Source organism: Carassius gibelio, chromosome A17 (assembly GCF_023724105.1).
Source record: "Carassius gibelio isolate Cgi1373 ecotype wild population from Czech Republic chromosome A17, carGib1.2-hapl.c, whole genome shotgun sequence".
NCBI classification, from domain to species: domain Eukaryota; kingdom Metazoa; phylum Chordata; class Actinopteri; order Cypriniformes; family Cyprinidae; genus Carassius; species Carassius gibelio.
Genome location: NC_068387.1, coordinates 15,675,812 through 15,702,396, shown reverse-complemented (window position 1 = coordinate 15,702,396; position 26,585 = coordinate 15,675,812). Strand labels below are relative to the sequence as shown.

General features: G+C 37.9%; 1 protein-coding gene across 3 annotated transcripts in view; it reads right to left on the bottom strand.

Moving 5' to 3' along the window:
* LOC128031552 (serine-rich coiled-coil domain-containing protein 2) overlaps positions 1-26,287 on the bottom strand; it is a 32,403-nt gene extending 6,116 nt beyond the window's left edge. Inside the window, exons 1-11 of one of the 3 annotated variants that reach the window (XM_052619870.1) lie at positions 25,179-26,287; positions 23,001-23,292; positions 22,683-22,876; positions 15,433-15,532; positions 12,342-12,447; positions 10,826-10,970; positions 10,578-10,643; positions 9,474-9,572; positions 8,501-8,614; positions 3,078-3,159; positions 1,383-1,422 (exon numbers count right to left, since the gene is read on the bottom strand). In XM_052619870.1, the coding sequence (XP_052475830.1) occupies positions 1,383-1,422; positions 3,078-3,159; positions 8,501-8,614; positions 9,474-9,572; positions 10,578-10,643; positions 10,826-10,970; positions 12,342-12,447; positions 15,433-15,532; positions 22,683-22,876; positions 23,001-23,292; positions 25,179-26,273 (2,333 nt within the window). In that variant the 5' untranslated portion in view covers positions 26,274-26,287. The remainder of the gene's footprint in view (positions 1-1,382; positions 1,423-3,077; positions 3,160-8,500; positions 8,615-9,473; positions 9,573-10,577; positions 10,644-10,825; positions 10,971-12,341; positions 12,448-15,432; positions 15,533-22,682; positions 22,877-23,000; positions 23,293-25,178) is intronic. The other 2 variants (XM_052619871.1, XM_052619868.1) reach the window with 2 other exon arrangements.
* Between the last annotated feature and the right edge of the window lie 298 nt (positions 26,288-26,585).

Sequence of the window (26,585 nt, the reverse complement as noted above, 5' to 3'; positions counted from 1 at the left end):
CTGAATGAGTGCCTGAAGAATCTGAAATAATTCCAGTAGAATAAGGACCAGGTTATTGATTGAGTCTTTACAATGCAAGGCTCAAGAGTTCCAAAATCACCTCAGACCCCAGAGGGTTAAGCATGGCTGAGCTGACCAATGCGGAGTTGTCACTAAACTTATGTTAATGGATTACATACAGTATATTGTGTTCAAATGGTTTTGTCTGTTGTATTGAAATGTTTTTTTTTTAATTTGCTGATTAGTATGTCTGAAAAGAAAAGTTACTATAACACTAGTGATAAGGATGTGCAAAAATTGCAATGATGACTTGTAGGACGCTTGCAAGACTATCACAAATCAGTAATGCTGTGCACTTAATGCTATTGCTTTAGAATAGAGTAAAAAAAGGAATATGAACTCTTTGCTCTCACATAGTTATAGCTGCATAATTTCCCGCTAGTGTTGCAAATTATAATTGTATTTATTTATTTATTGGTAAAGAAAACCTAATTTAAAAAATATATATAATTTAATAATTAAAATTATTTCATAGGTTTGTTGTTTGTTTGTGGTGGTGTCTATTTAAAACTAAAGTACTGGCCTGTTTGTCCTAGAAGAGAAACATCCTTTATCATTTAGCATTAAAAAGCCATCCAGATTTCCAAGAAAAGCAGGGAGAATCAACTCCCTCCAAAATATTTCAAAAGATAACTTCGCAACACGATTGCTGGATATTACAACAGAGAGAGTTGTAATAAAGTCTGGCTTTAATTCAGTCATTCGTCTTACTGTAAGATTTGGCTGATGAAATGTGGCCATTTTGATAATAGAAGAGTTTTTAATATCCTGGGTTTGTAGAAGAGGAGGTTAAAATGTGAATCCTGAAGGAGTTATTGGATCATTTTATTTTAATTGCCCTCTAAAATGTTTCAGCGTCTCCCTGTGCAGTCACAGAACCAAGGACAATTGCACTATGGGCTAATTCATTGCTTGTGTGTATGTTTTGAGATATTTAAACCCTGGTTCACCTGTGCAGACAGATGCCTGTTTGGATAAAGTCTCTGGGAGCAGGCTGAGAGAGATGGTGGGTCTCCCAGAACACACCAGTAAACAACACTGTAGCTCCATCAAAGCAAAGACAGATCTGACATAACCACAGCAATCATAGCTCACGGAGGAAGAGAGGACTTCATATAGGTGGTTTGGGCAAAAAAGTCATGAACCAAGCCAAAAATGTCTCATGCCAACTGTATTTTGTTTTGTAAGTGAATGTTTCAGAAAAAAAAAAAAAAAAAACGAATCCATGCTTCAAAAATACAAATCAGATTCAAAAGCATGCATCGGTCATTCAAGTCACATGACCATGCAAAGGCTGAAGCTTTTAGTAGAGGTTACTGTACCACGCTGTGTCGCGGAAGTAATGTATAAGATGCTCCACCCCTGTCCCGGAGTATTATGGGTTAAGCAGAGGGGGAGAAACAACACAGAGCACAAGTTCATCCAATCAGGAAATAGAAAGAGGGAAGAGAAAAGGAAAAGACAGGGAGGAGAACATGGGAAGAGGAAGACAGACCAGATAGTGAGTAAAAAAAAAAAAAATAAGAAGAAGAAAGTGTCCGATCGGTTGAGGAAGACACCAAACAATCTGACATCTGCTCTACCTGAACTACAGCAATGTTTACAATCAAATTATCACAGCTTTCTTCTTGCAAAATTAAATGACTACAAAACTAAATTACTGCTGTCCTCACTTATCTTTCATGATATATACCTGAATCCTCCACTGCCATGGGCGTAAAGTTGTGATAGAGCATAGTAAGGACAATACAACTGAATTTACTGTGCACACAGTTACACTATCTTCAATTTATTGCAAATTGAACCTTACTGAAACTTACTATAAAAACTGTTGCTAAAAATATTGGTATAGCAACAAGTTTTAAGTTCATTCATAAGGACTTAAAGTTTTGGAATAGGAGTCAAATCCTTAAGGCGTTAATTGCCGTTTTTTCCTAAGTAATATACTTTCTCTAATCCATAGAAGCTCATTTCCACCTCTTATATATATATATATATATATATATTAAATACAGTTTGTCTTTTAAAAACTTGTGCTGCTTATTGTTTTTGTGGAAACAGTGATATGTTTGATTCATGCTAACTTTTATCTTTGAATGGTAGTATACATATCTTATTTATTTATCATAATCATAATTTAATTTCATCTCTCAAAAAATCAGATTTATCATTTTATTTTCTATTAGGCAAAAACCGGTTTCCACACCCATTCCAGGTTAATGTGCAGACAACTATAACCAATTACAGCCATTTGTAGGTTAAATTCACCTTTGGTTTTTGCAGCTCTGATTGTTTGATCTGACAAGCCAACTTCAAGCTCAGTCAATGGGATGAGTTTGAGACAGAGCTACCCATTTATCCATTATTATATTCAGAACAATATAACATTTACTTTTGCCAAAGTAAATTTAAACCAATTTAAATACAGACATAAAGATGCTCTTCTTCCATAGTGAATCCTATTACTCCCAGATCTCTCTCCCTCTCACACACAATCTGTTAAACCTGCATGTGTTCATGCTGTTTCAGACAACAAATGCTGGCTCTTCAACTGACCGCACTGGTGCACAGCAATGTGTATCCAAAAATCCCTGCACAAACACACCTGAAGACAGGACACAGCGGAGCCATCCACACAAACACACTGTGGGACGGATGGTGTGATCCACCCAGTGCAGTGACCCACCTAGACCTGACAGAGATGCTTCAAAACTGCCCAGCGGGCATCTGCTGACTTTGTCTAACCCTCTTAAACAAATTCAACTTTCATCTGTCTAACACATCTCCTCCTCCTCCTTTCTCTCTCTCTCTCATTACACTAATATCCTATTTATACAGCCCTGACTCACTGCCTGGTGTAACTATATTGTGTATATATATATATCCATAAACCTACAGAGAGACAGAATATGAAAGAAGGAAAGGAAACAGCAGAGAAAGAAACCGAGGATGATGGGAAAGAAATCTGAACATTTTGCCAAGGGAATGGGGTCAGAGGTCAGGGGTTAATGACTCACTTTGCCGGCGTTGAGGCATGCTGGCACGAGGTGCAGTCTGGTACTGGCACTGCCAGGGAGAGAGGAGCGGAGTGGATACAGCCTGCAACACACAGAAAAACTGTGACACACACACACACACACACACAACACCCGCACAGCTGCAGAGACAAACCCTAGTGAATCTAGACACAAAACAGTTTAGAAAAAAAAAAAAAAAACACATCACAGAGAGAAATGGCACACATCTCTTCTATGAAGACTAACTACTAGGGTTGGAACGGTACACAGATGTCACGGTTCATTATGTACCTCGGTTCGGGGGTCACGGTTCGATACGATTTCGATACAACAGGGAAAAACAAAATCTACTAGGCTCGGTTTCTTTTCATTTATTTTGAACAGACAGTGGTAGAAATAAAAAAATAAATTCCACCTAGATGTGAAACTAAATAAATATTTAATAAATGTTTTAAATATATATACACATTATACACACATATATACATACACATACATATATATACACATATATACATACACATATACAGTATATATACACATATACATACATACACATATATACATACACATATACAGTATATATATATATATATATATATATATATATATATATATATACACATATACAGTATATATATATACACATATACATACATACACATACATATATATATACACATATATACATACACATATACAGTATATATACACATATACATACATACACATATATACATACACATATACAGTATATATATATATATATACACATATACAGTATATATATATATATATACACATATACATACATACACATACATATATATATACACATATATACATACACATATACAGTATATATACACATACACACGCACACACACACACACACACACAAGCACCACCCCAACTGCACAAAACGCCCCCATTACGAGAGAAAGCAACAGTCGTGGCTCTTCCCAGGGGACATGACATGCGGCGGAACCGAGGTGCGGGGGGCGAATGTTACCACAAAACCTTAAAAGACAGCACACTTAGCTTTGTACACCGAGGCGGGAACTGGAACAATTCTCTCATCCTCCATTAATGGCAGCGAACTAAATAAACGCTAATAATAGTGGCACGTCTTAATGCTAGTATTTCCTGTCACTGTTTAAGTTCAGAAATGAAGACTACCATCTAGCAGTCGGGATATAAACTCAAAACGAAACAACTGCCATGAATTTTGTATGACTTTTTTTTTTCCTTTTTTTTTTTTTAATAAATGTTGATATACCCTGACAGATCCATATCAGAAGCTCATGGCACTTCTCGGCTCGAAAGAGGCTTTAAAGGAAGAGCACAGCAGGGCTTGTTGGGCGAGTTCATCACCTTGAATGATGGCCAAGATGATGGCCATCAGAATGTTCAATTGGCTCTGTGCAAGAAAGGCAATCCCTAGAGGTAATCCTTGTCTGAAACTTACTGTAACACAGCAGGGGATTGCTGTGTTCCAGGGCATTGTCCACTGACTGCAGTGTGTAGAATATTGGTGAGAAGTCTTTGATGATAGGCTTCCTGCAGAAAGCTGGCTGAAGGAAAAGATTCTGAATGGATGATCTCCAAACATTGCCTTACTTAGAGAGAGAAGCCCTCGCTATATTTTGTGTGCTTAAACACCAATGTTATTGGTGTGATTCAATAAGCTTTCAATAGTATTTGGAGGAAGGGGTTTCCCCATGAAGCATTATCAAATGCAAGGTTGAAGTGAAAAAAACAAAAGGGAACAAATTATTGTATGGCGTAAACCTGATGCCCAGAAAGTGAGCATGGTCTTGAGTCTCTCAAGCCTTTTCATTATGAACAGAACACTAAACTTGTTTACCTTTATATTATAACTCAGAGTACGTTTACATGCACAGTTACAATTGAGTTACAGCAGGTTTTTTATTGTTTTTGTTTTTTTTACTTAAGCTAGTGTTCATCTGTCTGTATACGTGATAAAAATTGGGCAACTGAATATATAAAGGATCTCCTACAGCAAGCACACAAGACCAAAGCTGATTGTAGTTCAATTAATGTATACATTAATGTGAACGCACTCACAACAGACCCGGAAGAGGAGACAATGCTGAATAAAGTCGTAATTTTTGGACCAAAATGTATTTTCGATGCTTCAACAAAATCTAACTGACACTCTGGTGTCACATGGACTACTTTGATGATGTTTTTCTTACCTTTCTGGACATGGACAGTATACTATACACACAGTTTCAATGGAGGGACAGAAAGCTCTCAGACTAAATCTAAAATATCTTAAACTGTGTTACGAAGATGAACAGTCTTCCTGGTTTGGAACGATATGAGGGTGAGTCATTAATTACATTTTTGGGTGAACTTACCCTTTAAGGCAAAGATGTGTTCATTTTATCAAAAGTGACAGTAAAGATATTTATAATGTTACACATTATTTCTATTCTAAACATCCTAAATAATTTTTGGAACTTGAGAACCCTGATAAAAAAATCAGTTATCACAAAAATATTAAGCAGTACAACGATTTTCAACATTGATAATAATAATAAATGTTTTACTTAAGCCCAAAATCAGCATATTAGAATGATTTCTGAAGGACCATGTGACACTGGACTAACGGCTGCTGAAAATTAGCTTTGCCATCAAAGGAATAAATTACATTTTAAAATATATTTAAATATAAAATAGTTATAAAACTAAAAAATACTGTTTTTACTGTATTATTGACCAAATAAATGCAGTCTTTGGGATCATAAGAGACATATTTTAAAAACATTAACAAATCTAACTCACCCAAAAAACATGATTAAGTCAGACTTAAGACAAATTAACTGTTTTAATCAAACTAAACAGAATGATATTTGGCTTTGGCTAAACATCAAGTAAATGGGATATTCATCAGCACAACTGCTTATTTGGCTTGGTATTAACTCATGTCTGTTAATCTATCTGTACTTTTTGATGGACAGAACCATTCATAGAGACTGCCGTTTCTTTTCTTTTTTTTCTTTTTTTACAGTATGACCGATTTCAGATTTACCCACCCTCAAACAGTACATAAAAGCAAGTTTCTTCTTGTCAAAGTGGGTTGTTCCTGGCCAGAATAAAGCTGTAAAGTGGACCAGTCAAAATACTGGCTCAGCAAAACTCAGTGGGAAGTCGTGGCCTACTGGTTAGAGGGTTGGACTCCCAATCGAAGGGTTGTGAGTTCGAGTCTCGGGCCGGACGGAATTGTGGGTGGGGGTAGTGCATGAACAGCTCTCTCTCCACCTTCAATACCACGACTTAGGTGCCCTTGAGCAAGGCATCGAACCCCCAACTGCTCCCCGGGCGCCGCAGCATAAATGGCTGCCCACTGCTCCGGGTGTGTGCTCACAGTGTGTGTGTGTGTGTTCACTGCTCTGTGTGTGTGCATTTCGGATGGGTTAAATGCAGAGCACAAATTCTGAGTATGGGTCACCATACTTGGCTGAATGTCACTTTCACTTCACTTCACTTAATGCTTAAACAAACAAGATACAGCACATTACCGAGTATGTATTCAATGTGCAATTTGCAGATTTCTCTTAAAATGACAGTATAGACAAAATGCGATGTAACAGCTGTTTTACAAGACACAACTGGGGTAAACAAAATATGCTATGATAACTGGTACATAATTAATATACAATATGTCATTTACGCAAGTAGGAAATTTTCCTGAATCAGCATTATTCACAGGAATGAGTCCAATCAACCAGTCATTATCTGCTAATTTTAGGCATTCATTTAGCATTACGGAAAGAGTGAGATCTATGATAGACTGAAAGGAACGTTGTTCCAAGGACAACGAAGTTAGTCCGTCCAGGAACACGTCACACTCATGGTAAGCAGAACAAATATTTGAGTGTTTGAGTTATGATAAAGCCAGCAACCACTGATTAAAAATTGTTAACATGCTACACATTTCTTTAGTGTTTGCAGTTTTGTGACCAGTAATAACTGATCACCGATAACTTAATTCATAATAAACAAATGCAAGGTTCAACTTTTAACATCCCGTCAAAAAACCTTAATTATAAAAAAAAAATTATTAAAAAAAAATAATAATATTATCTCATTATTTCCTCACCTCTTTAGATTTCATTAAAAATATCTTCATTTTTTTCCGAAGTCACATGGTTGTGGAACAACATCAGGCTAAATTGATAAATATTCTAATTTTGGGTGAACTATCCCTTTAAGCTAATATTTCCTGCTATTTCTAAGATTTTACAACTTATTTTCTACATTAAATGGATATCTGATCAAAAATATATATATATTTACCCATTTGTCCTGTCCATACCTGCATGGCTTTTCCCCCCAAAGGGTTAATCAGAATGTCAGAGAATGATAAATGAATGGAACATATGATAAAAGTGAATGGGAACCAAGTGCTACTAAGTGCACAAATTTTTTTTTTAAATTACATATATGTTATCCCTACAAATCTTACACTATATTCAAAGTTTTTTAAAACCAGCTTAGTGCAAGAAACAGACAAAAATTTATATTATGATAATTTTGCTTGACAGCTATGGTCACTATTCACTTTGATTATATGGAAAAATCATCTAAACATCTTCATTTATGTCCCACAGAAGAAAGTTGGTGAAAATTCACAGACTGTAGGAGGTGAAAGTCATACAGAAACTATGAACTCTTTATTTTCAAACACTAACATATATGCAAACTGAACACAAGTTGCCCTGTTATCTCCAATCCTCAATAACTGTTTATTTCTCTTCCCCATTCCACTTTCAAATTCTCATCCATCGTTTGTTACCTCCCTCAACTCTCTCTCCTCCCTATAATCTCTCCTGATTTCAGCTTTCGCCCTGTGTCCCGTTGGCCTTACTGATTGTGTGCCGGTCCTTGATAAGAACACGTCCCCTGGTGAACTTCTCAGGCTGGGGCTCTGAAAGCTAAACCACCAGAGTAAGTGCAGCACGGCTTCACTTAAATAGGAGATGACAATCATTCTGCACTCTGTAGTAGATGCCCAGTTTCCCCTTGCAGTTGCAAATTGGCTAAATCGGCACCTCGGCAAACGAGCCTCAGCTCAGTGCATCCCGCGAGACCGTCGGGCTATTTCACCATGAAAAATGAATGCGAGGGAGGAAAGGATGGAGCAGAGGAAAAGAACAGAAGGAATGTGTCGTCTAGTTTGTCAGCCCTGACAACACATTTGCTTCCCCCTTTTGTAAACAACTAGCCACCTATAAAGCCTAGAGAGGTTTAGAGGGAAACAGGAAATGAAAACAAGGCAGATGGCTCACCAAGGACGCACATAGATGCACTTGACTCACTAAACTGACATTTTGGGAGAGTTTTTGGTGCCTTGATGATGCGATCAAGTAGCCAGATAGCTAAAAAATACTCACAGCAGGGTGATGATGCGGCGGTCGCCATGTCGTCTGAGTGGATTTATCATGATGAGTTCTTTTTCTTTCACCTTTGACCCCTGATTTCTGCTGATGACACTGACATCTCACCGGCTGAAAGAAAAATAATCAAAGCAATAATAATTTGATTTGCACACATTGTAAATAAAATACAAATGGTTTAAATGTCTTATGCATTCAAAACTTGTAGGGTGACACGACAACTAAAAATCATTAAACAACAATGCATTAGGAATTATTATAAATACTACTACTACTGATAAATAAATATAAATCAATTAATAAATTAAAATAAAGCCATTTATTATTATAAAAAATGTTTTAATACATTATTCCTAATAAATCATTACTTTTATGTTTACTCAAAGTAGATTTGCAATCTAAATTTTCTCAGAACTACTAAACTTTAAGCATGTGTGTTAACCACAGAATTTGAGGTATCATTCATGGCAATAGCACAAGAAATGAGGGAGAGTTTAAATTCCATAAATTTTCTTACCCAATGTATAACTAATAATGAACCTTGCCTTAACCCCCACTAATAACATACGCTTGTTCTAATGTAAGGAAATCTCAATTGCTTTCATCTTTCCTTTGCAATCAGAATAATGCAAAAGAGGTGAGCAAGTTTATTAGAGCTAATGATATAATTGCTCACTGAAGGTGACAGTAATTGGGATTAAAGGCTAAAGTGCACGTGTTGATGCACAATTCGCAGTTTTTATGGCTTGGAACGGTGAAATTAATGAACAGTATGAGATGTGGGTTTGTTCTGAGAACATTTCGTCCTGATTTCATCTCATTCATGCAGACATGGAGTTAGCATGACTACAGTATCTTCTAGCAGACACTGCAGGCTCCGATTAGTCACTCATGCATTATGTATTGTCAATCAATATAAATGGTCAAAATGAGCACAAGTGTGAATGTGTCAGGAATGGCGATGGCTCACAGATTGTTGATGCTGTTGATGAGTGAGTCGTGTAATGATTTTATCTTTATTTTTCAGCTCTTCCCTGAGATGCGCCACCTCCTTCATCAGATCTTCCATCTGACACACAAATACAAAACAAATATTCAATTGTATACACATAAATAACAAAAGTGTACAGAATGGAAAAAGAGATGCATAGATCGGTTGGTGGCCAAAACTGAACTAATTTTGGCCTGTAAACGGATCTGTTTATATGCCAAAACGGAACTAATTCACTAATTCACCGTGGGTTCCCTCTGGAATAATTAATGGCATTTTAGAATAGCAGTTTGCAATTTATGAATATAATAAGGTCTGTGGTAAACATTACTCAAGAATGTATATATATATATATATATATATATATATATATATATATATATATATATATATATACACTTCTTTCTACCTCATAAATTACATCCAGCTTAAACGTGAATTATGAAACTGTGTGCTTTGAAAACACAAGCTACTATACTAGGAATCTCATGCACTTATAGTTTTAGCCTTTAAAGTGAAGTGACATTCAGCCAAGGAGGGTGACCCATACTCGGAATTCGTGCTCTGCATTTAACCCATCCCAACACACTCCGTGTACACACACCCGGAGCAGTGGGCAGCCATTTATGCTGTGGCACACGGGGAGCAGTTGGGGGTTCAGTGCCTTGCTCAAGGTCACCTCAGTCATGGTATCGAGGGTGGAGAGAGCACTGTAAATGAACTCCCCTCACCTACAATTCCTGCCGGCACGAGACTTGACCTAGCAATCTTTGGATTATGAGTCCAAATATCTAACCATTAGACCACGACTTCACCCACATAGCCTTTATGTAGCAACTTGCTCGCAACATTTTTAACAGCTTGAAAGTTTATGTTTTAAGATATGAATGTGTGTAACTTATGCTATAGAACAAACCGGCACAATCGTTTCCATTATTTAGCATTTGAAAAACACATTTATAGATACACATTAGAAATTCCTGAGGGAGCCTATGGCTTGAAAATGCCAATGTTCTTTTTCAGGGTTTGGGACAGCAAGCTGGACAGCTCTATTCAGACAGGTGTTTATGGGATGTTACAGACCTTCTGGGCTCTGTTGTCATCTTCTCTGGAATCCAAACTCTCTGGAATAATCTCACCATCATCAATCTACAAAAAAAATATAATTTATTCTGGAGTTAAAATGCTCATGTTGACAACTTATCTAGTTCTTTTATTATTTTCCTCTTTTTGTTTTACCCTATACCCATACTAAAGCTGCTCAGAAGGTAACAGCTGGGTTTGCATATGTAAGTGCAAATTTGACAGTTCCAGCTGTGTGCGTGTGGTACCTGCAACAGACTCTTAAGTCTGAGCAGCTGTGATTTGACAGATGAGCAGTCCTCCGTCATGTGCTTGAGAGTGAGTTCATCTAGCGCCACTGTGTGACTGTCTTGCTGAACTGCAGGATGGAAGGGCCGATGAAACCCAGCCAGCCTAAAAGAGAGTAAGAGAGAGTTCAGATTTAATAGCATTAATAGAAGGAAATACAAAAAAAAGAAACAATAATCAGCATTAAAGAAAAACTTTCTTGATCTTTGAAACCAGAAGTGATTAAATCAGGGGAAGGTTTTGGCCTAGTGGTTAGAGAGTTTGACTCCTAACCCTAGGGTTGTGGGTTTGAGTCTCAGACAGGCAATACCCTGACTTAGGTGCCTTTGAACAAGGTTTTTATGTTCCCCGGTGCCTCAGCATAAATGGCTGCCCACTGCTCCGGGTATGTGTGTGTGTGTGTGCACTTTGGATGGGTTAAATGCAGAGCACAAATTTTGAGTATGGGTCACCATACTTACTTGCTTGCTTGGATGTTACGTCACTTCACCTCACTAAAACAAACTGCAACTTTCAAAACTTTCTCTCCAGTTCAAAAAGACAGCTTCTTCCAAACTTTATGATGTCAACCAGAATGCACAGACTACTTGGCAATCAGATGACTATTTATACATAAACAACATCTATTCAAAGTTCAGGAAATTGCCATTATTATTTTTAAATCAATCATTTTTTATTCCTGTATATATATCTAGAAATTAAAGTTTCCTTAATGTTAAGGTTTATTTTAACAACGTCTCTCACAACATCTGACTAACGTGTGGCCTATTTGCTTTGTCACGATCAACACTACCATTCAAGAGTTTGGGTAAATTAACCCAAAATACATACAATACATTTATATAGTATATAGTAAATACATTTATAGTGTTTCAAAATACATAATTTTGCAGCCACAGAAATGTTACATTTTAAAATAGTTATATTTCATAATAGTGCTTTTTTTACTAATCAAATAAATGCAGCCTTGGTGAGCATAAGACACTGCTTTCAAAAATATAAAAAATTATAAATATAAAGACCCCAAACAGCTTTAAACAGCTGTTCATAAAAGTTGGTTAAAAACAAATTATAAAGCACTATAATAATTTAGTTCTGAGGGTCAGTAATAGGGTACAAAATATTGAAAAAATAAACGATATTAAATTAACTATTAATAATGTTCATGCAAAAAAACAAAAACAACTTATGAATAAATCTCAGAGCAATATGATATCATATAATATAATTAACACTGTATTATACATTTTACAGTTCTATTCCTGGATGCTATATGTATAGTACTCAACTTTGACTAAAATATAATTTATAGTAAATATATGATAATGTATAATAGTATACTTTATAAAATATAAACGCTAACAGCGAAACTTCTCTTGATAGCGGTAACCGCTACTTTTCATAATCCAATGAATTCCTATTATACATTTTTTATATCATGTTTAATTCAGAAAATGTGTGTTCTAAGGCATTTACCTGTTGTCATTGTGAGCATGATCCATTCCACTCCATCTCTGCTGTCTCCTCCTCCATTGAGTCGGCCGGCCTCCCCTGTCAGAGCGCTCGAAGTGGGCCATCCCATCTGCATGCACAGAGGGGTCAACAGCAGTCAATGACAAATAAACAAACGCATTGAACAACTGCCCACAACCCAATTCACTTTTAAACACAATTCAGTTAGTCTCCAAGAAACACTCTGAAACAGACACACACTCCTTGGCTCATCTTTCTCTGGAAGGTCGAGCTCTTAGGAGTTAGATACAAAGCATTCACACTGCCTGAGGCGAGATAGTATCAGGGCAAACTTACACACTAACACACTCGGAGGCACACAAAATCTCTCTGTCTCACACACAAGCTCTCTTTCAATCTTTCTATACACTTCTAGCACTGAATAAGACTAAGAAGAACAGACAGAAAACTAAGCTCCAAAACAGACCTGCTACATTCCTCTCGTCCTTGCTGTCTAGTTCACTGCCAGAGCCTCAAAAACCAACTCGAATAACAGTCCAAAACTCACCCACACGAATACAAATAACCTTCAAACTAAGAGCAGAGATGGTCTGTTTTGACTGATGCATCCAAAAAAAAAGTTGAAATGCAGCTGGACAGAAATTCCCCAAAGTTAAAAATTCCAAAGTTGTGTGGTGAATAACTCCAAAACTAAAGTACGTAGAAAACTTTCAAAAATTGCCAAACTTCTTGCGACTTTCTCACCGGCCAGCCGAGCATCTGCAAATCCAATAACTTTTCCGCTCTGTTAAATCATGGGTGTATGAGTTTGAGAGTTCTGGGAACTCCCTGGGAGATTTGACCAGAACCAGACACATACAGCTGTAATCCCTGAGCCTTGGGGCCTTCAGAAGAGAAGAGGAACTGACGGTGGTGCTCTCGACCGAAGTCAGCACAGCCCTTGGGCAGGGTCTCCCCTCTAGTCACAGGAACTAGCGTCAAAACAGCAGGCCTTTCTGCCTGCCAAGTAGACGGGTCAGCCACAGGAGGAGACAGACAGACAGGGAGGGGAGAGACAAGGGGGAGGGGGCTCTGAAGTCATCTATTCCCTCCTCTGGCTCTTTCTGGCTCTGCAACCCCCTTCACATGACTGCAGGCCATGATGCCCAGGACTATAAATACAACCCACACACACAAATACAGCACTGTAAAACTGACCGATTCCCACTGTTGGCTCAGGCCAAAATACTGAATACTGTCAACATGACAAAACACAAAAACCAAGCAAGATGCTCAAAATAAACATTTTTTTAACATGACACAAACAGCTGAAAGAATGGTCCCAAACAGGAAATGTTTTGTTCTTGCGGTTCCCGTACTCCTTCATTTAAATGTCATCTGTGAAGTGTATGTAATGAAGTCTTTTGTTTGCCATCTCTCTAACGTGGAATTTGTCTACGTACACAAGAGTCTGGAATCTGCACAACCCGTAACCACCCTGTGACCTCACTCGCACACTCTAAAAATCACACTCTGAGATTGAAGAAAACAGGAAGCGACATTAGGACATTCTCTTCCAAAACAGAGTTTATCTGAGAGTCACTCGGATGATTCAGTTGACATTCAGTATTCCTAGCTGGGGCGGTCTTGAATAGCAACTCATTCATGACAGGCAAGTGACACAGGCACTATTGTATGTCTTTACTGTTATTTACTTTAATTTGTTTAACAGTATGTGGTATCACAGGACAGTTAGTGCAATACAGCAATATATACTTCCATTCAAATGTTTGGGTTCGGTAAGATTTTATGTTTTTGAAAGAAGCCTCGTGTTCACCAAGGCTGCATTTATTTGATCAAAAATACAATAGAAAAACAGCAATATCGTGAAATTTTATTACATTTATAACGGTTTTCTATTTTACAGAATTTATTTGAAGAAAAAAAAACTCACTTCACACTTGTCTTTAATGTTAATTAATGTTAATGTTAATGTCTTTTGATTAATTTAATGTGTTCTTGCTAAAAAAAAAATGCATGCATTAAAGTTGCATTAATAACTCATTTAGTTTCTTAACAGTATTTGGCAACTGACTTGCGCAGTTGAGCAGTGACAGCAGTCTTCAATGTAACTTGCAAAACTTAGTCTAACACTAATTTGGATATTTAAAAAAAAAAATCTAACTATTGATAACAATAATTAATGCATTTAATGTCCTCAGATTAACTGAAAGCCTTAAATACATTTTTATACATTTAATATTAATATATAAACTAATGTCACATTACAGCACTATTAAATTAACTGCACAGAATCCAAAAGGGAAATAATTCACGTGAAATAGGTATTTTACCCCAATATTTTAGGTTAATTTACTATAATGTTTTGCTGGGGAGAAGTAATCATATAAGCCTTAACTCATGATTCATCCATCAAACATATAAAAAACAAAAACAAAGCTCCACACTGCCAGCAGTCATATAATAAATAATCCTGAAAAAGCCCTTCCCACACAGTCTTGAAAAATAATACACTAGCTTACCCAGTCATGTCAGATCTCTACAACACTTAACATTCCACAAAACATAAATTCAAATACGAAATGATATACTAAATCCAACTGAACTAATGATATACTGAATTCAATCTCTACACCACATTAAATTCATTCAAATCACACCGAGCTGTAGGAAACTCTGACATGGCCATCCGTACAAAAGCCATTCACATTCAATATAGTGATTATCACTTGCACTTGGCTGTGATCAATCAACATAATGATTAAAACTGGTCAACTATCATTATCTACGCAAACAGAAGATTAATTAATAGATCAAAGATAAACGCAAGGATAATTATATTAGAAATTCAATTCAAGTGGACTACAGTGGTAAATAGCTGCTGATAAACTCCTGTACTGGTGTTCAAAAGAATAAGAGAGACATTTTTCTATTAAGTTATATACTAACCAGATTTACAAGTTTTGAGAAAACTGATGCAGATGTGATTCTGAAGCACACTAGACATCAAATAGAAAGCAGCTTTGGCTTAGTAAATGATTACTGGTTATACTACTCTTACACCGAGTTACACTGTATGTTAGTGTGTGCTAACCATTGAGTAAGGCCCCGTCCTCTGACAGATCCACATCAAGCATGAGGTCATCATCTTCCAGGTCACATGAGCCAGTGTTATCCAAGTTGTTCAGAATGTCCTGTGCATGAGAAACAACCAATGAGAGAGAGAGAGAGAGTTTAATAGAAATGGAAAACTGCATTACATTTAACAGAAAAGACATTTGTAGTAATTCACTCGCACTCTTTATGTAAGGACAATGACATAAAAGAAAGGGAATATATACAGCCACCAAAAAGCTACATGAATACAAACTAAATGTTTTTGCTTAACATGAAAAGCATATACAGTGGGTACGGAAAGTATTCAAACCCCCTTAAATGTTTCACTCTGTTATATTGCTAAAATCATTTGCTAAAATCATTTTAAGTAATTTATTTTTTTTGATTTGCTAAAATCATTTGCTAAAATCATTTAAGTATTTTTTTTTCCTCATTAATGTACACACAGCACCCCATATTGACAGAAAAACACAGAATTGTTGAAATTTTTGCTGATTTATTAAAAAAAGAAAAACTGAAATGTCACATGGTCTTAAGTATTCAGACCCTTTACTCAGTATTTAGTAGAAGCACCCTGTTGACCTAATACAGCCATGGGTCTTTTTGGGAAAGATGAAACAAGTTTTTCACTACTGGATTTGGGGATCCTCTCAAGTTCTGTCAGGTTGGATGGTAAATGTTGGTGGACAGCCATTTTCAGGATTTTCCAGAGATGCTCAATAGGTTTTAAGTCAGGGCTCTGGCTGGGAACAGTCACGGAGTTGTTGTGAAGCCATTCCTTCATTATTTTAGCTGTGTGCTTAGGGTCATTGTCTTGTTGGAAGGTGAACCTTCGGCCCAGTCTGAAGTCCTGAGCACACTGGAGAAGGTTTTCGTCCAGGATATCCCTGTACTTGGCTGTATTCATCTTTCCCTCGATTGCAACCAGTCGTCCGGTCCCTGCAGCTGAAAAACACTCCCACAGCATGATGCTTCACTGTTGGGACTGAATTGGACAGGTGATGAGCAGTGCCTGGATTTCTCCACACATACCGCTTAGAATTAAGGCCAAAAAGTTCTATCTTGGTCTTATCAGACCAGAGAATCCTTCAGGTGTTTTTTTTAGCAAACTCCATGGGGGCTTTCATGTGTCTTGCATTGAGGAGAGGTTTCCGTCGGGCCACTCTGCCATAAAGCCCCGACTGGTGGAGGGCTGCAGTGATGGTTGACTTTCTACAGCTTTCTCCCACCTCCCAACTGCATCTCTGGAGCTCAGCCACAGTGATCTTTGGGTTCTTCTTTACCTCTCTCACCAAGGCTCTTCTCCCCCGATAGCTCAGTTTGGCCGGACGGCCAGCTCTAGGAAGGGTTCTGGTCATCCCAAAGTCTTCCATTTAAGGATTATGGAGGCCCCTGTGCTCTTAGGAACCATAAGTGCAGCAGAAATGTTTTTGTAACCTTGGCCAGATCTGTGCCTTACCACAATTCTGTCTCTGAGCTCTTCAGGCAGTTCCTTTGACCTCATGATTCTCTTTTGCTCTGACATGCACTGTGAGCTGTAAGGTCTTATACAGACAGGTGTGTGGCTTCCCTAATCAAGTCCAATCAGTATAATCAAACACAGCTGGACTCAAATGAAGGTGTAGAATCAGAAGAAATGGACAGCACCTGAGTTAAATATATGAGTGTCACAGCAAAGGGTCTGAATACTTAAGACCATGTGATATTTCGGTTTTTCTTTTTTAATCTGCAAAAATGTCAACAATTGTGTTTTTCTGTCGATATGGGGTGCTGTGTGTACATTGAGCAAAAAATGAACAAACTATTTTAGCAAATGGCTGCAATATAACAAAGAGTGAAAAATGTAAGGGGGTCTGAATACTTTCCGTACCCACTGTATATAAAAACGACGACTTCTCAGGCCATCTGGATTATATGAAAATCCAAAAGCACACCAAGGTGAAAATCAATATGCCTCAACAAAACCTCAATTTGTCCTCAGACAGAAAATGAAAGGACATTTCAAGCTGTGTGTCAGAGACATAAGGGGCAGTTATCAGCTATTGCGGTGCTGTTTAATGCATTTTAAAGCGATTCTGAACATCAAGTCTGGCACAGAGAGTTCAAAAGAAAATAAGATCTTTGAAGAAAGATGTTCTCCCAATTCTATGTGCTAAAATATTTTAAGAAATACCATAAAACCGCTCTGAATTGATTTCAAGTTGAAAGTAAAATTTGAGAGCAGGAGTGAGTATAAAAGGCCTGGAACCAATTGAAAGGATATTTAGTTCATTTATTTCATGATTCATCATTTCCAAAACATACAGAAAATACTGGATAGCACTGTCATGAATCTACAGTCATTTAACCATTTATGTGCATGGAGAATGAAATTGCTTCTTGGTGATAAATTTGTTTTGTTTTTTAATTAGTCACTTCACTTAACAAATGCTTAACACTGCACTAATTGCAGGGACATTTTCTATAGATCAATGTGGGGTTAAGTGTCTTGTTCAGAGGTGCAATGCTGGTACTACTTCAGTTAAAGGTTTAATTATTGCCCTACTGTGTTTCAAACCTGTGCCTTTGTGTTGGCAGCCCAGTGATTAACCATTATGTTGTTTTTAAATACAGCTTTTTAAAATTATGATAATGACAAATTCTAAAGAATAATGTGACACTTAAGATTGAAATACTGGCTGCTGGAGATTCAGCCTTTTATGTAGTGCATGAATCATATGGACCACATTTTTTCTCATTTTAGTGCTCAACAGTCCAGGCCATCATTCATTTTCATAATTTTGAAAATAATAGGATATTCTTTGAGAAAAATCTTCTTTTGTGTTCCACAGAAGAAAGAAATGATGTGTGGAGTAAATGATGACAGAATTTTCATTTCTGAACTATCCCTTCAAGCTATTTTAAATACATTGGCTTTCCTAAATGGGGGACTTTCTTGCAAAAATAACAGTACATTATGAAAGTTTCTGCATAATTTCCAATATTTTATATACAGCAGGAGAAAAAAAAAAAACAGTACAAATATGCTCTCAGCATACTTTGGAAAACATTATCAATCATGCAACTGTGAATAAAAACATCTCTTCAAGTCATCTAAGCTGACAAGACATCCTCCAATCCCATCCATCATATAAATATGTACTTAAAAACAGACAGGCCCCTCTCCTGGATGTTAATACATGCACACAAAATGTACGGTCTTACAAGTGGACACAAAATGTGTATTCAAAGCAGCCAGTGTTCATACACTTCACCTACACATACATAGTCTCGCAGGTCCCTCTCGCTCGGACTCTTCTCCATGTATAAAGGGGCTTAGTCATGGCAGTTGCTTCAGAGGAAATGACATTTCACAGCGCCGGACGGCAGCTTAGATACGCAGCCCAAGCTCCATCAGCACCCTCCACCAGTGCTGAAAGATCTGAAATAACATAGCCCATTTCACACAGGCCAGCGCGAATCAGCCTGGAAGATTGGATTAAAGGTCTCTTTAGAGCCGGACCGATACAGACAGAACCTCAGATAAGATTATCAGATAAGGGGATTCAAAAGGAATGCGTTTGAATTCCTGAATTATATTGCATACATGACACAATTACGCAGACACCTACAGATATACTCTGAACAGAGCCAAACTTTCAATGGTAATTTTAAAAAAAGAGGTCAATATGCTTGTAATTCTAAAATTCTAAAGATTTTTTCTGTGTTCCTGTCACCCTGAATATGTGCATTAGATTCCACTTCACAAACTGGTAGTGCCACACAGAACGCTGCCAAGCACTCCCACACAAAACACAGTCTCTGAGACCGTGTGGTGGTTGTGTGCATGGAAAGGCTCTCAAAAGCCATTTGGAATCGCAGGTCTTAAAGAGATTAAGCAAAATAAGAAAGAGCCAATAACCCAGTTAGCCTAATAAATTGAGAGCTGATTACAGACATTAAATGTTTATAAAAAAAATTATATAAATCCTGTTTACAGTATTATTCATGTTAGCAAATGATAAAGCTTAAAGGGGTCATTTGATGCAATTAAAAATGTTCCTTTCTCTCTGGAGTGTTACTAGCTCTTGTGCATAAAGAAGATCTGTAAAGCTGCAAAGACTAAAGTCTCAAATCCAAAGAGATATAAGTTAAGACTAAGCCAGAGCACTGTGGACGAAGTGGAGACATGTATAAATCATTGTAATCAGTAATTATGTTCCCACTGGATGCAACTGCCTCATTTGTAATGGGTTTTATTGTTTTTGTCCTGTCATGTCGGTGTTCTGACTGGGACATGCCACAACAGTATATGTTGAGGGACGTAACATTTCCATCAGACGTTTTAAACATTTGGCCAATCACAACGCACTGGATAGCTGGCCAATCAGAGCACACCTCACTTTTCAGACCGATGAGCTTTGTCAAAAATTATGCGTTTCAGAAGGCGGGGCATAGAGGAGAAAATATAATGTACAGTATGTGGAAAATAATATGTTTTTTAACCTTAAACCGCATAAACACATTTCATTACACCAAATACAAAAAATTATGTTTTTTTTAGCAACATCATATGACCCCTTTAAACAATGCTCTATAAATCTCAGCAAGTTAATGCAGAAACAGCCTCAGAATCACTTACGGTGTTAAAAACAAAGGCTTCTGCTCCTAGATTAATTAGAAGTTAGTGAATTGGCCTGTAAATGACTCATGCAAGACAGACTATATTTAGAACAAATAAGCAAATCTTAAAAGAGCCCAAAAGGTGGTGTGCTTTTAATAGAGGAATATAACACACACACACAACACACAAGTACACAATGTGGAAAGAAACCTGTCTTGTGCCTCTTGAATCTATATTGCCCTCTTGTGGTCACGAGTGCAGAAAGGGTTTTGAAATCTGACATAAAAAAAAAAATACATAAAAATAGCCAAGCATGAAAACTAGTCTTAATTCAATCATATGTATTCTCCACCTTAAGACAGGAATTTCTGCATGCCTCACCCTAGCTTATGAATTTTTTTAAATGCATCCAACATTTAAAAAACATACAGTACAACTACTGAAATGGCCTTCATTACACTAATAATAACTATAGGAAACCTAAGGATATTAGTTTATATATATATATATATATATATATATATATATATATATATATATATAAGCAAATTGATCAAATTACTAAAGGATAATTAAATGACTGCAAAAAGAAAAACCTACTGTATAGACAATTTATTAAGTATCATACCCCAGAAGCAGAAACTAAATATAAAAAGTACAAGAATAAATAATTCTTATTTTTAGAATGTGTAAGAAGGAATTACATATTAGTTTATAATAAAAAATATAATGTATAATATAAAAAATATAAAAATATAATAACTAATATGAAAGGTTTATGGAATATTCTGAATAGTATTATTAATATTATTAAAATAAAACATTTTAATAAAAATAAAAAGTTACCTGAATTTTAGTTTAGACCTAAGTTTAAGTTTGACCTCCTGCATATACATTGCAAATAAAGTTTGCCATTACATCACCTGCTGAGGGTGAGATCAGGCCTCTGTTTCAGTATCGGTAAGAGCAGAGGAGTCTTAAACTAAAGATAGACACAGAGCAAGGATCTAAAGGTGATCCACTGATGTCAGGAGATCAAATTAATCATTCAATTACTGTGCATGTGACTCCACCTGATTAACACGTAAACAGTATAACACAGGTCAAGCAAAGACACTTCATAAAGATCTAGGAAAAGTTATGCAACAAACTTTAATAGTTCATGTTTGGTGTTAAGAAGCATCACAAACAAAAAATTCGTGCAAAATGAATTTCTGCAGTACCTACAGTACACCACAAGATGTCACTTAAAGTCCAGCTCAAACTGAAACCATCCATTGTGTCAGTGGTTCCCAACCACGTTTCTGGAGGCCCCCCAACACTGCACATTTTGTATCTCTCCTTGGTCTGACACGCAGTCTCTACTAATGAGCTGATGAGCTGAATCAGGTTTATTTGATTAAGGAGACAATGAAAACGTGCAGTGTTGGTGGATCATGGATCATTATGTAACCTGAACTCCTCGATATACAACTACATCTGAGGAACAACCCACTCAAGTATAACAACAATGACTCAGCCACTCTAAAATGTATATATGCTGCGATTACATAATGTCTCAAGTCAGAGTCAAGTCAGCATGTCTGTGTGTGTGGGTGCATGTGTGTATCTGCTACAGGGGAAGTCTGATATTTCAAATCTGATTACGGTTTCAAATCTAGCCAAACTCTTTCGGCATTACACTGAGCCGATCCGACATCAACAATCATAGAAAAAAAGAAAAGAAAAATTAGGAACAACATCATAGTCTTCCTCAGTGGGATCAAAAGCTGGAATGTTAAGTGGCACTGTTCTGCATTCCCACGTGATCGAGGGCTTTGGAAACAGCACGGCGGGACCCAGAGTCAGACTCATGCAGAGTCACGAGCAAGAGACACAGAGACTAATCCCAAATTAGCAAAGTGATTATTAGCAGGATAGGGACAGAGAGATCCCGTCACACACACAAGTGCACGTGCTAACCAACAACAAGTAGTACAGGAGCGATGGGTTATCGAAATGCACAGCAGAGGAAAGATTATGAACATCCACATAGTATGGAACAGAACAGCCTTCTACAAGACTTGCAGAGCCACATTCAGTCACCCTGTTGTATTTCATAATGTGAGAATAGTTCAGGTGTGCTTAAAATCGGGCTGGTAACAGAAGGTAAAGTTATTATTATTATCAGCCAAAAGCAAGGCATTACCGTTAACATAGTATTAAAATATTTTTTAAATAATATTAATAATAATAGTAATAATAGTAATAATAATAATAATAATAATAAAAATAATAGTATTATTATAATTATTATTCAGTAATATTATTATTATTATTATTATTATTACTCAGTATTATTATTATTATTATTATCATTATATGCAAAAAGAAAATAACTTATCTGCAACAACAAAAATTATTATATAAAGTAATTATAATTATTATATTATTATAATTGTAATTATAAAAAAATTACTAGTTATCTTTATTCACTACCCTTCTTTATATAATTTATTAAATGTACTTAAATGCTTACTGTACATTGGAGCTTATAAAAAAAGTGTATGCTCAATGCATATATGTAAATCCCAGGTTTCTAAAGGTAGTTCAAACTCATTTTGGGAGGGTGTGTGTATACTCACAATGCTGTTGAGATCTGACTCATAACTGCTGCTACGGTGTATGTGTGTGTTGTGTCCCAGCGGCTCCAAGCCCTCCTCATCCCACATGTATGTTCCTCCAGAGCTGTTAGAGGGGGAGAGCTCCAAAGAAGAGGTCGTGTGACGATCCACATCAGGGGACATGAGCGGCGGATCACTTGAATCTGTCTTGTCACCTGAGAACAGACATGGTATAACATAGCATAAAATCTGCATGTTTGCCACAATAGGATAATATTATCAACAATGTACTGTTTGTCAAATAAATGCAAGAATTAGATGAATAATGTACAGCTATACCTGCCAGACCAATCCCAGTCCAGTCCACGGTCTCATTAAAGAATCCCTGTATGTGCATTTGGGTGGGAGTGGCCACAGGATTTTTGTTCAAATGGATGCCATTTTCAGACTGGTCGCCTAGATGATCAAAGTCATCTAGGAACTCTTCACTTGTGTCATTCCTCTCCAGAGAAGATGCAGAGGAGAGAGACATGTCCTCCATTCCCTCTCCAGTGTAGCTGAGGTTCCCATCCAGCCCTGGCTCGGTCACGGGCTCCTCTGGGGAAACTGTGGAAACTGTGGAACCTGATGCCTTTCCACACATACAAAATGGAAATAAAACTATTTAATTGCAATGAAGTCATGTTTCAATAGTGTGACTTCTCTGTGGTGGCACCAAAATACAATTTTGCTCCAGTAGAGCAACTTATAGTAGGGTGCTCCGATAGATCGGCTACTGATCACAATTGGCCGATAATCACTTTGGCACTGACTCCCATCACTATGAAGTGCTTTGAACGTCTGGTCAAAAAACACATCCACTCCACTTTGCCCTCTTCACTAGACCCTCTACAGTTTGCATATCGCCCCAACCGCTCTACTGATGATGCTATCTCCTACACACTGCACTCAGTGTTATCACATCTGAACACAAAAGACTCATATGTCAGAATACTCTTCATTGACTTTAGCTCAGAATTCAATACAATTATTCCACAACAACTAGGGAGTAAGCTTTCTCTACAGGGTCTCTACACACCACTCTGCAACTGGATTCTAGACTTCCTGAAAGAGAGACCACAGTCAGTGCACATGGGTGGCAGAACATCAGGCACCAACACATTAAGCACAGGGGCCCTTCAAGGCTGTGTTCTCAGTCCACTGTTGTTCATGCTGCTAACACACGAATGCACAGCCAAGTCAGAATCCAACCTTGTTGTCAAGATTGCTGAAGACACGACAGTAGTGGGCCTCATCAGCAACGATAATGAAACGCCATAAAGAGAGGAGCTGGAACAACTGGCGAGCTGATGCTTCAGCAACAATCTGTCTATCAATGTGGATTTTTGGAGAAGTACAACTGATGATCTTCCCTTGCTCATCAGTGGCTCTGCTGTAGAGAGAGTCAGGAGCATCAAGTTTCTTGGTGTGCACATTTCTGACGACTTCACCTGATCCATCAACACCACTGAGAAGAAGGCACAACAACATCTTCACTTCCTGGGGAAGCTAAAGAGAGCCAGCCTCCCACCACCCATCCTCACCATCTTCCACAGAGGAACTGAGGAGAGCATCCTGGCCAGCTGCATCACTGTGTGGTTCGGTAATGGCAAAATAGCAGAATGCAAGACCCTCCGGCGCATAGTGAGGACAGCTGAGAAAATCATAGGGATCTCCCTCCCCTCGATCAAGGACATTATCAGGCACGCTGTGTACACAGAGCCTCCACCATTGTGAAAGATTCATTTCACCCCTCCCACCATCTGTTTGACCCTCTGCCATCAGGCAGAAGACTACGCAGCATCAGGACCCACACAGCAAGGTTCTGCAACAGCTTTTTCCCCCAAGGCTGTCAGAATCCTGAATAAGCTGATGCCACCCAGCATCCTACTACCATCATTAACTGCCTTCCTACCCCATGTCTACAGGAAAGAAGGGGGAAAAAAATAACACTCCAATGGACACTGCACTTTCACTTGCACTATAGACACTCTTGCACAACTGCACAATGGTCAGTTTACTTACATCCATACTCAACCCACCCAATGTGCACTAAAAGACACTCTGTGCAAATGCACATATTCTAACCTAATATCTGCTCACAAGTGCACAAGGACTGACACTTCTGCCTTGTTATATTTATTGTGCTCATCATGTTTAAACACATAGAGCAGCTGTTACTAAACAGGGCCATTATTAACTGAGAAGATGCGCAAATAAACGCTGAAAATGAACGTGGATTTGCGAAGCTTCTCAGTTAACAATGGCTCTGTGTAGTAACAGCTGCTCTATGTGAAATCACGCACCTGATGGAATTTACCACTGATTAGAGAACCGGCTTTACTGACGAGATGCGCATAACGATCGGCCGATCATGATCGGTGCACCCCAAATCATATCATTCAATATATTGTCCAGCCCTAAATCCAAAATATTAAATTATGCATGGTACTGTAAATTATGGAATCAGACACTTACGTTCTTTGTGGCACAATGAAGCAATTCAGGAGAGAGGGGCGGGGTTATAATGTCACGAGCCACTGGGCTCCTCCCAACCACTAGAGGGAACTGCGGTTTGGCAGGAATTGGTCGATTTAGCCTGTAGGCCTGTGATGAGGGTTTTGTCAGCACAGAGTTAGGCAGAAGAGGCCTTTTTATGGAATTAGTTGGTGTTAAACTCCCTGAAGAAGGATTCTCAGAAGGTAGTCTATCTGTTATCCCCTTTTCAAATCCCAAACCAAGCACTAGCCGGCCTTTACTCAGACTCAAAGGAGATTTGAGTCCAAGTGTTCTCGGAGGACGGAGCTGTGTATTAGCTAGCGGTTTGGCCAGCTCCACTGCCTTGTTGAAAGAGAAGGAGCGTGTCATGGGTGCGGATGTTTGCGAGGGCAGTTGCTTGAAGTGAGTGAAGCTCTGAGAACGCACCAAGTAGTCAGGCACGAGTGACTGGCGCGAGAGGCTGTCGTTGGACTGGGACAAACTGTCTTTAGAGGTGCTTCGAGTAGAGTTGGAGTTCGCCCTTGATCGCTGAAGCCCCGAAGAGCTTGCTTGGCTCGGTGAATAGCCCAGAGATGAAGTCCCATTTTGAGTTGGCTTCGAGCCTGAGCTTTTTTGGGATATGTCCTGACTTTTGGAGGCTGTCGTGATTTGAGAAATTTTGGACTTTGGTTTAGGACTCTGGAAGGATTTAGGGGTTTTGGGTGCAGATTTAGGGCTTCCAGTGGGCAATGAGGAGGCAGACCTGTGCACTTTGGTTGTGGGAGTAGAAGGGCTTTTTAACTCCCTACTTCCTGTAGAATTTTGGGAACAAACTTCTTCCCTCTCTTCTGGTATCGTGCCCTCAACTGTGTTTGAAGGGTCCACCGGCCCACCACTATCCTTTCTCCATTTCATGGAGAAGGAGGAGGCTCTGACCACTCCATTTGGCCTAGCTGGGGGATTCTTGCCATCTTGCGTGAGAGCAGTCTGGGCTGTACCATTGGGAAGGGATGAGGGGGTACCACTGACAGGACGGGCACCAAATTTCGGCAGTCTAGACACCATGGAGGACTTACTGAGGACCTTCTGTTCCATCAGCAAACAGTAGAGTCATGCATGAACAAAAGAGACACCTGAAGAGAGAGGCACAAAAAGAGAAGAGCATATTTTTAGTGAAAATAATTAGTCATCTAACATGTCCTTATTAAACACAAAATACTTATTAAAATCATTTATGAGTAAAACATCTAAATTTAAACATCTAAACAGAACAAATATAGTACATCAACAGAACAAGGTCAGCTTCTCATAAGTCATCTAAATGATCACATTTATAGTACATGGACCTCTGACACCTAGTTTTCTCATATAAAATATAAAAATTTAGAATTAAAATACATTAGATTT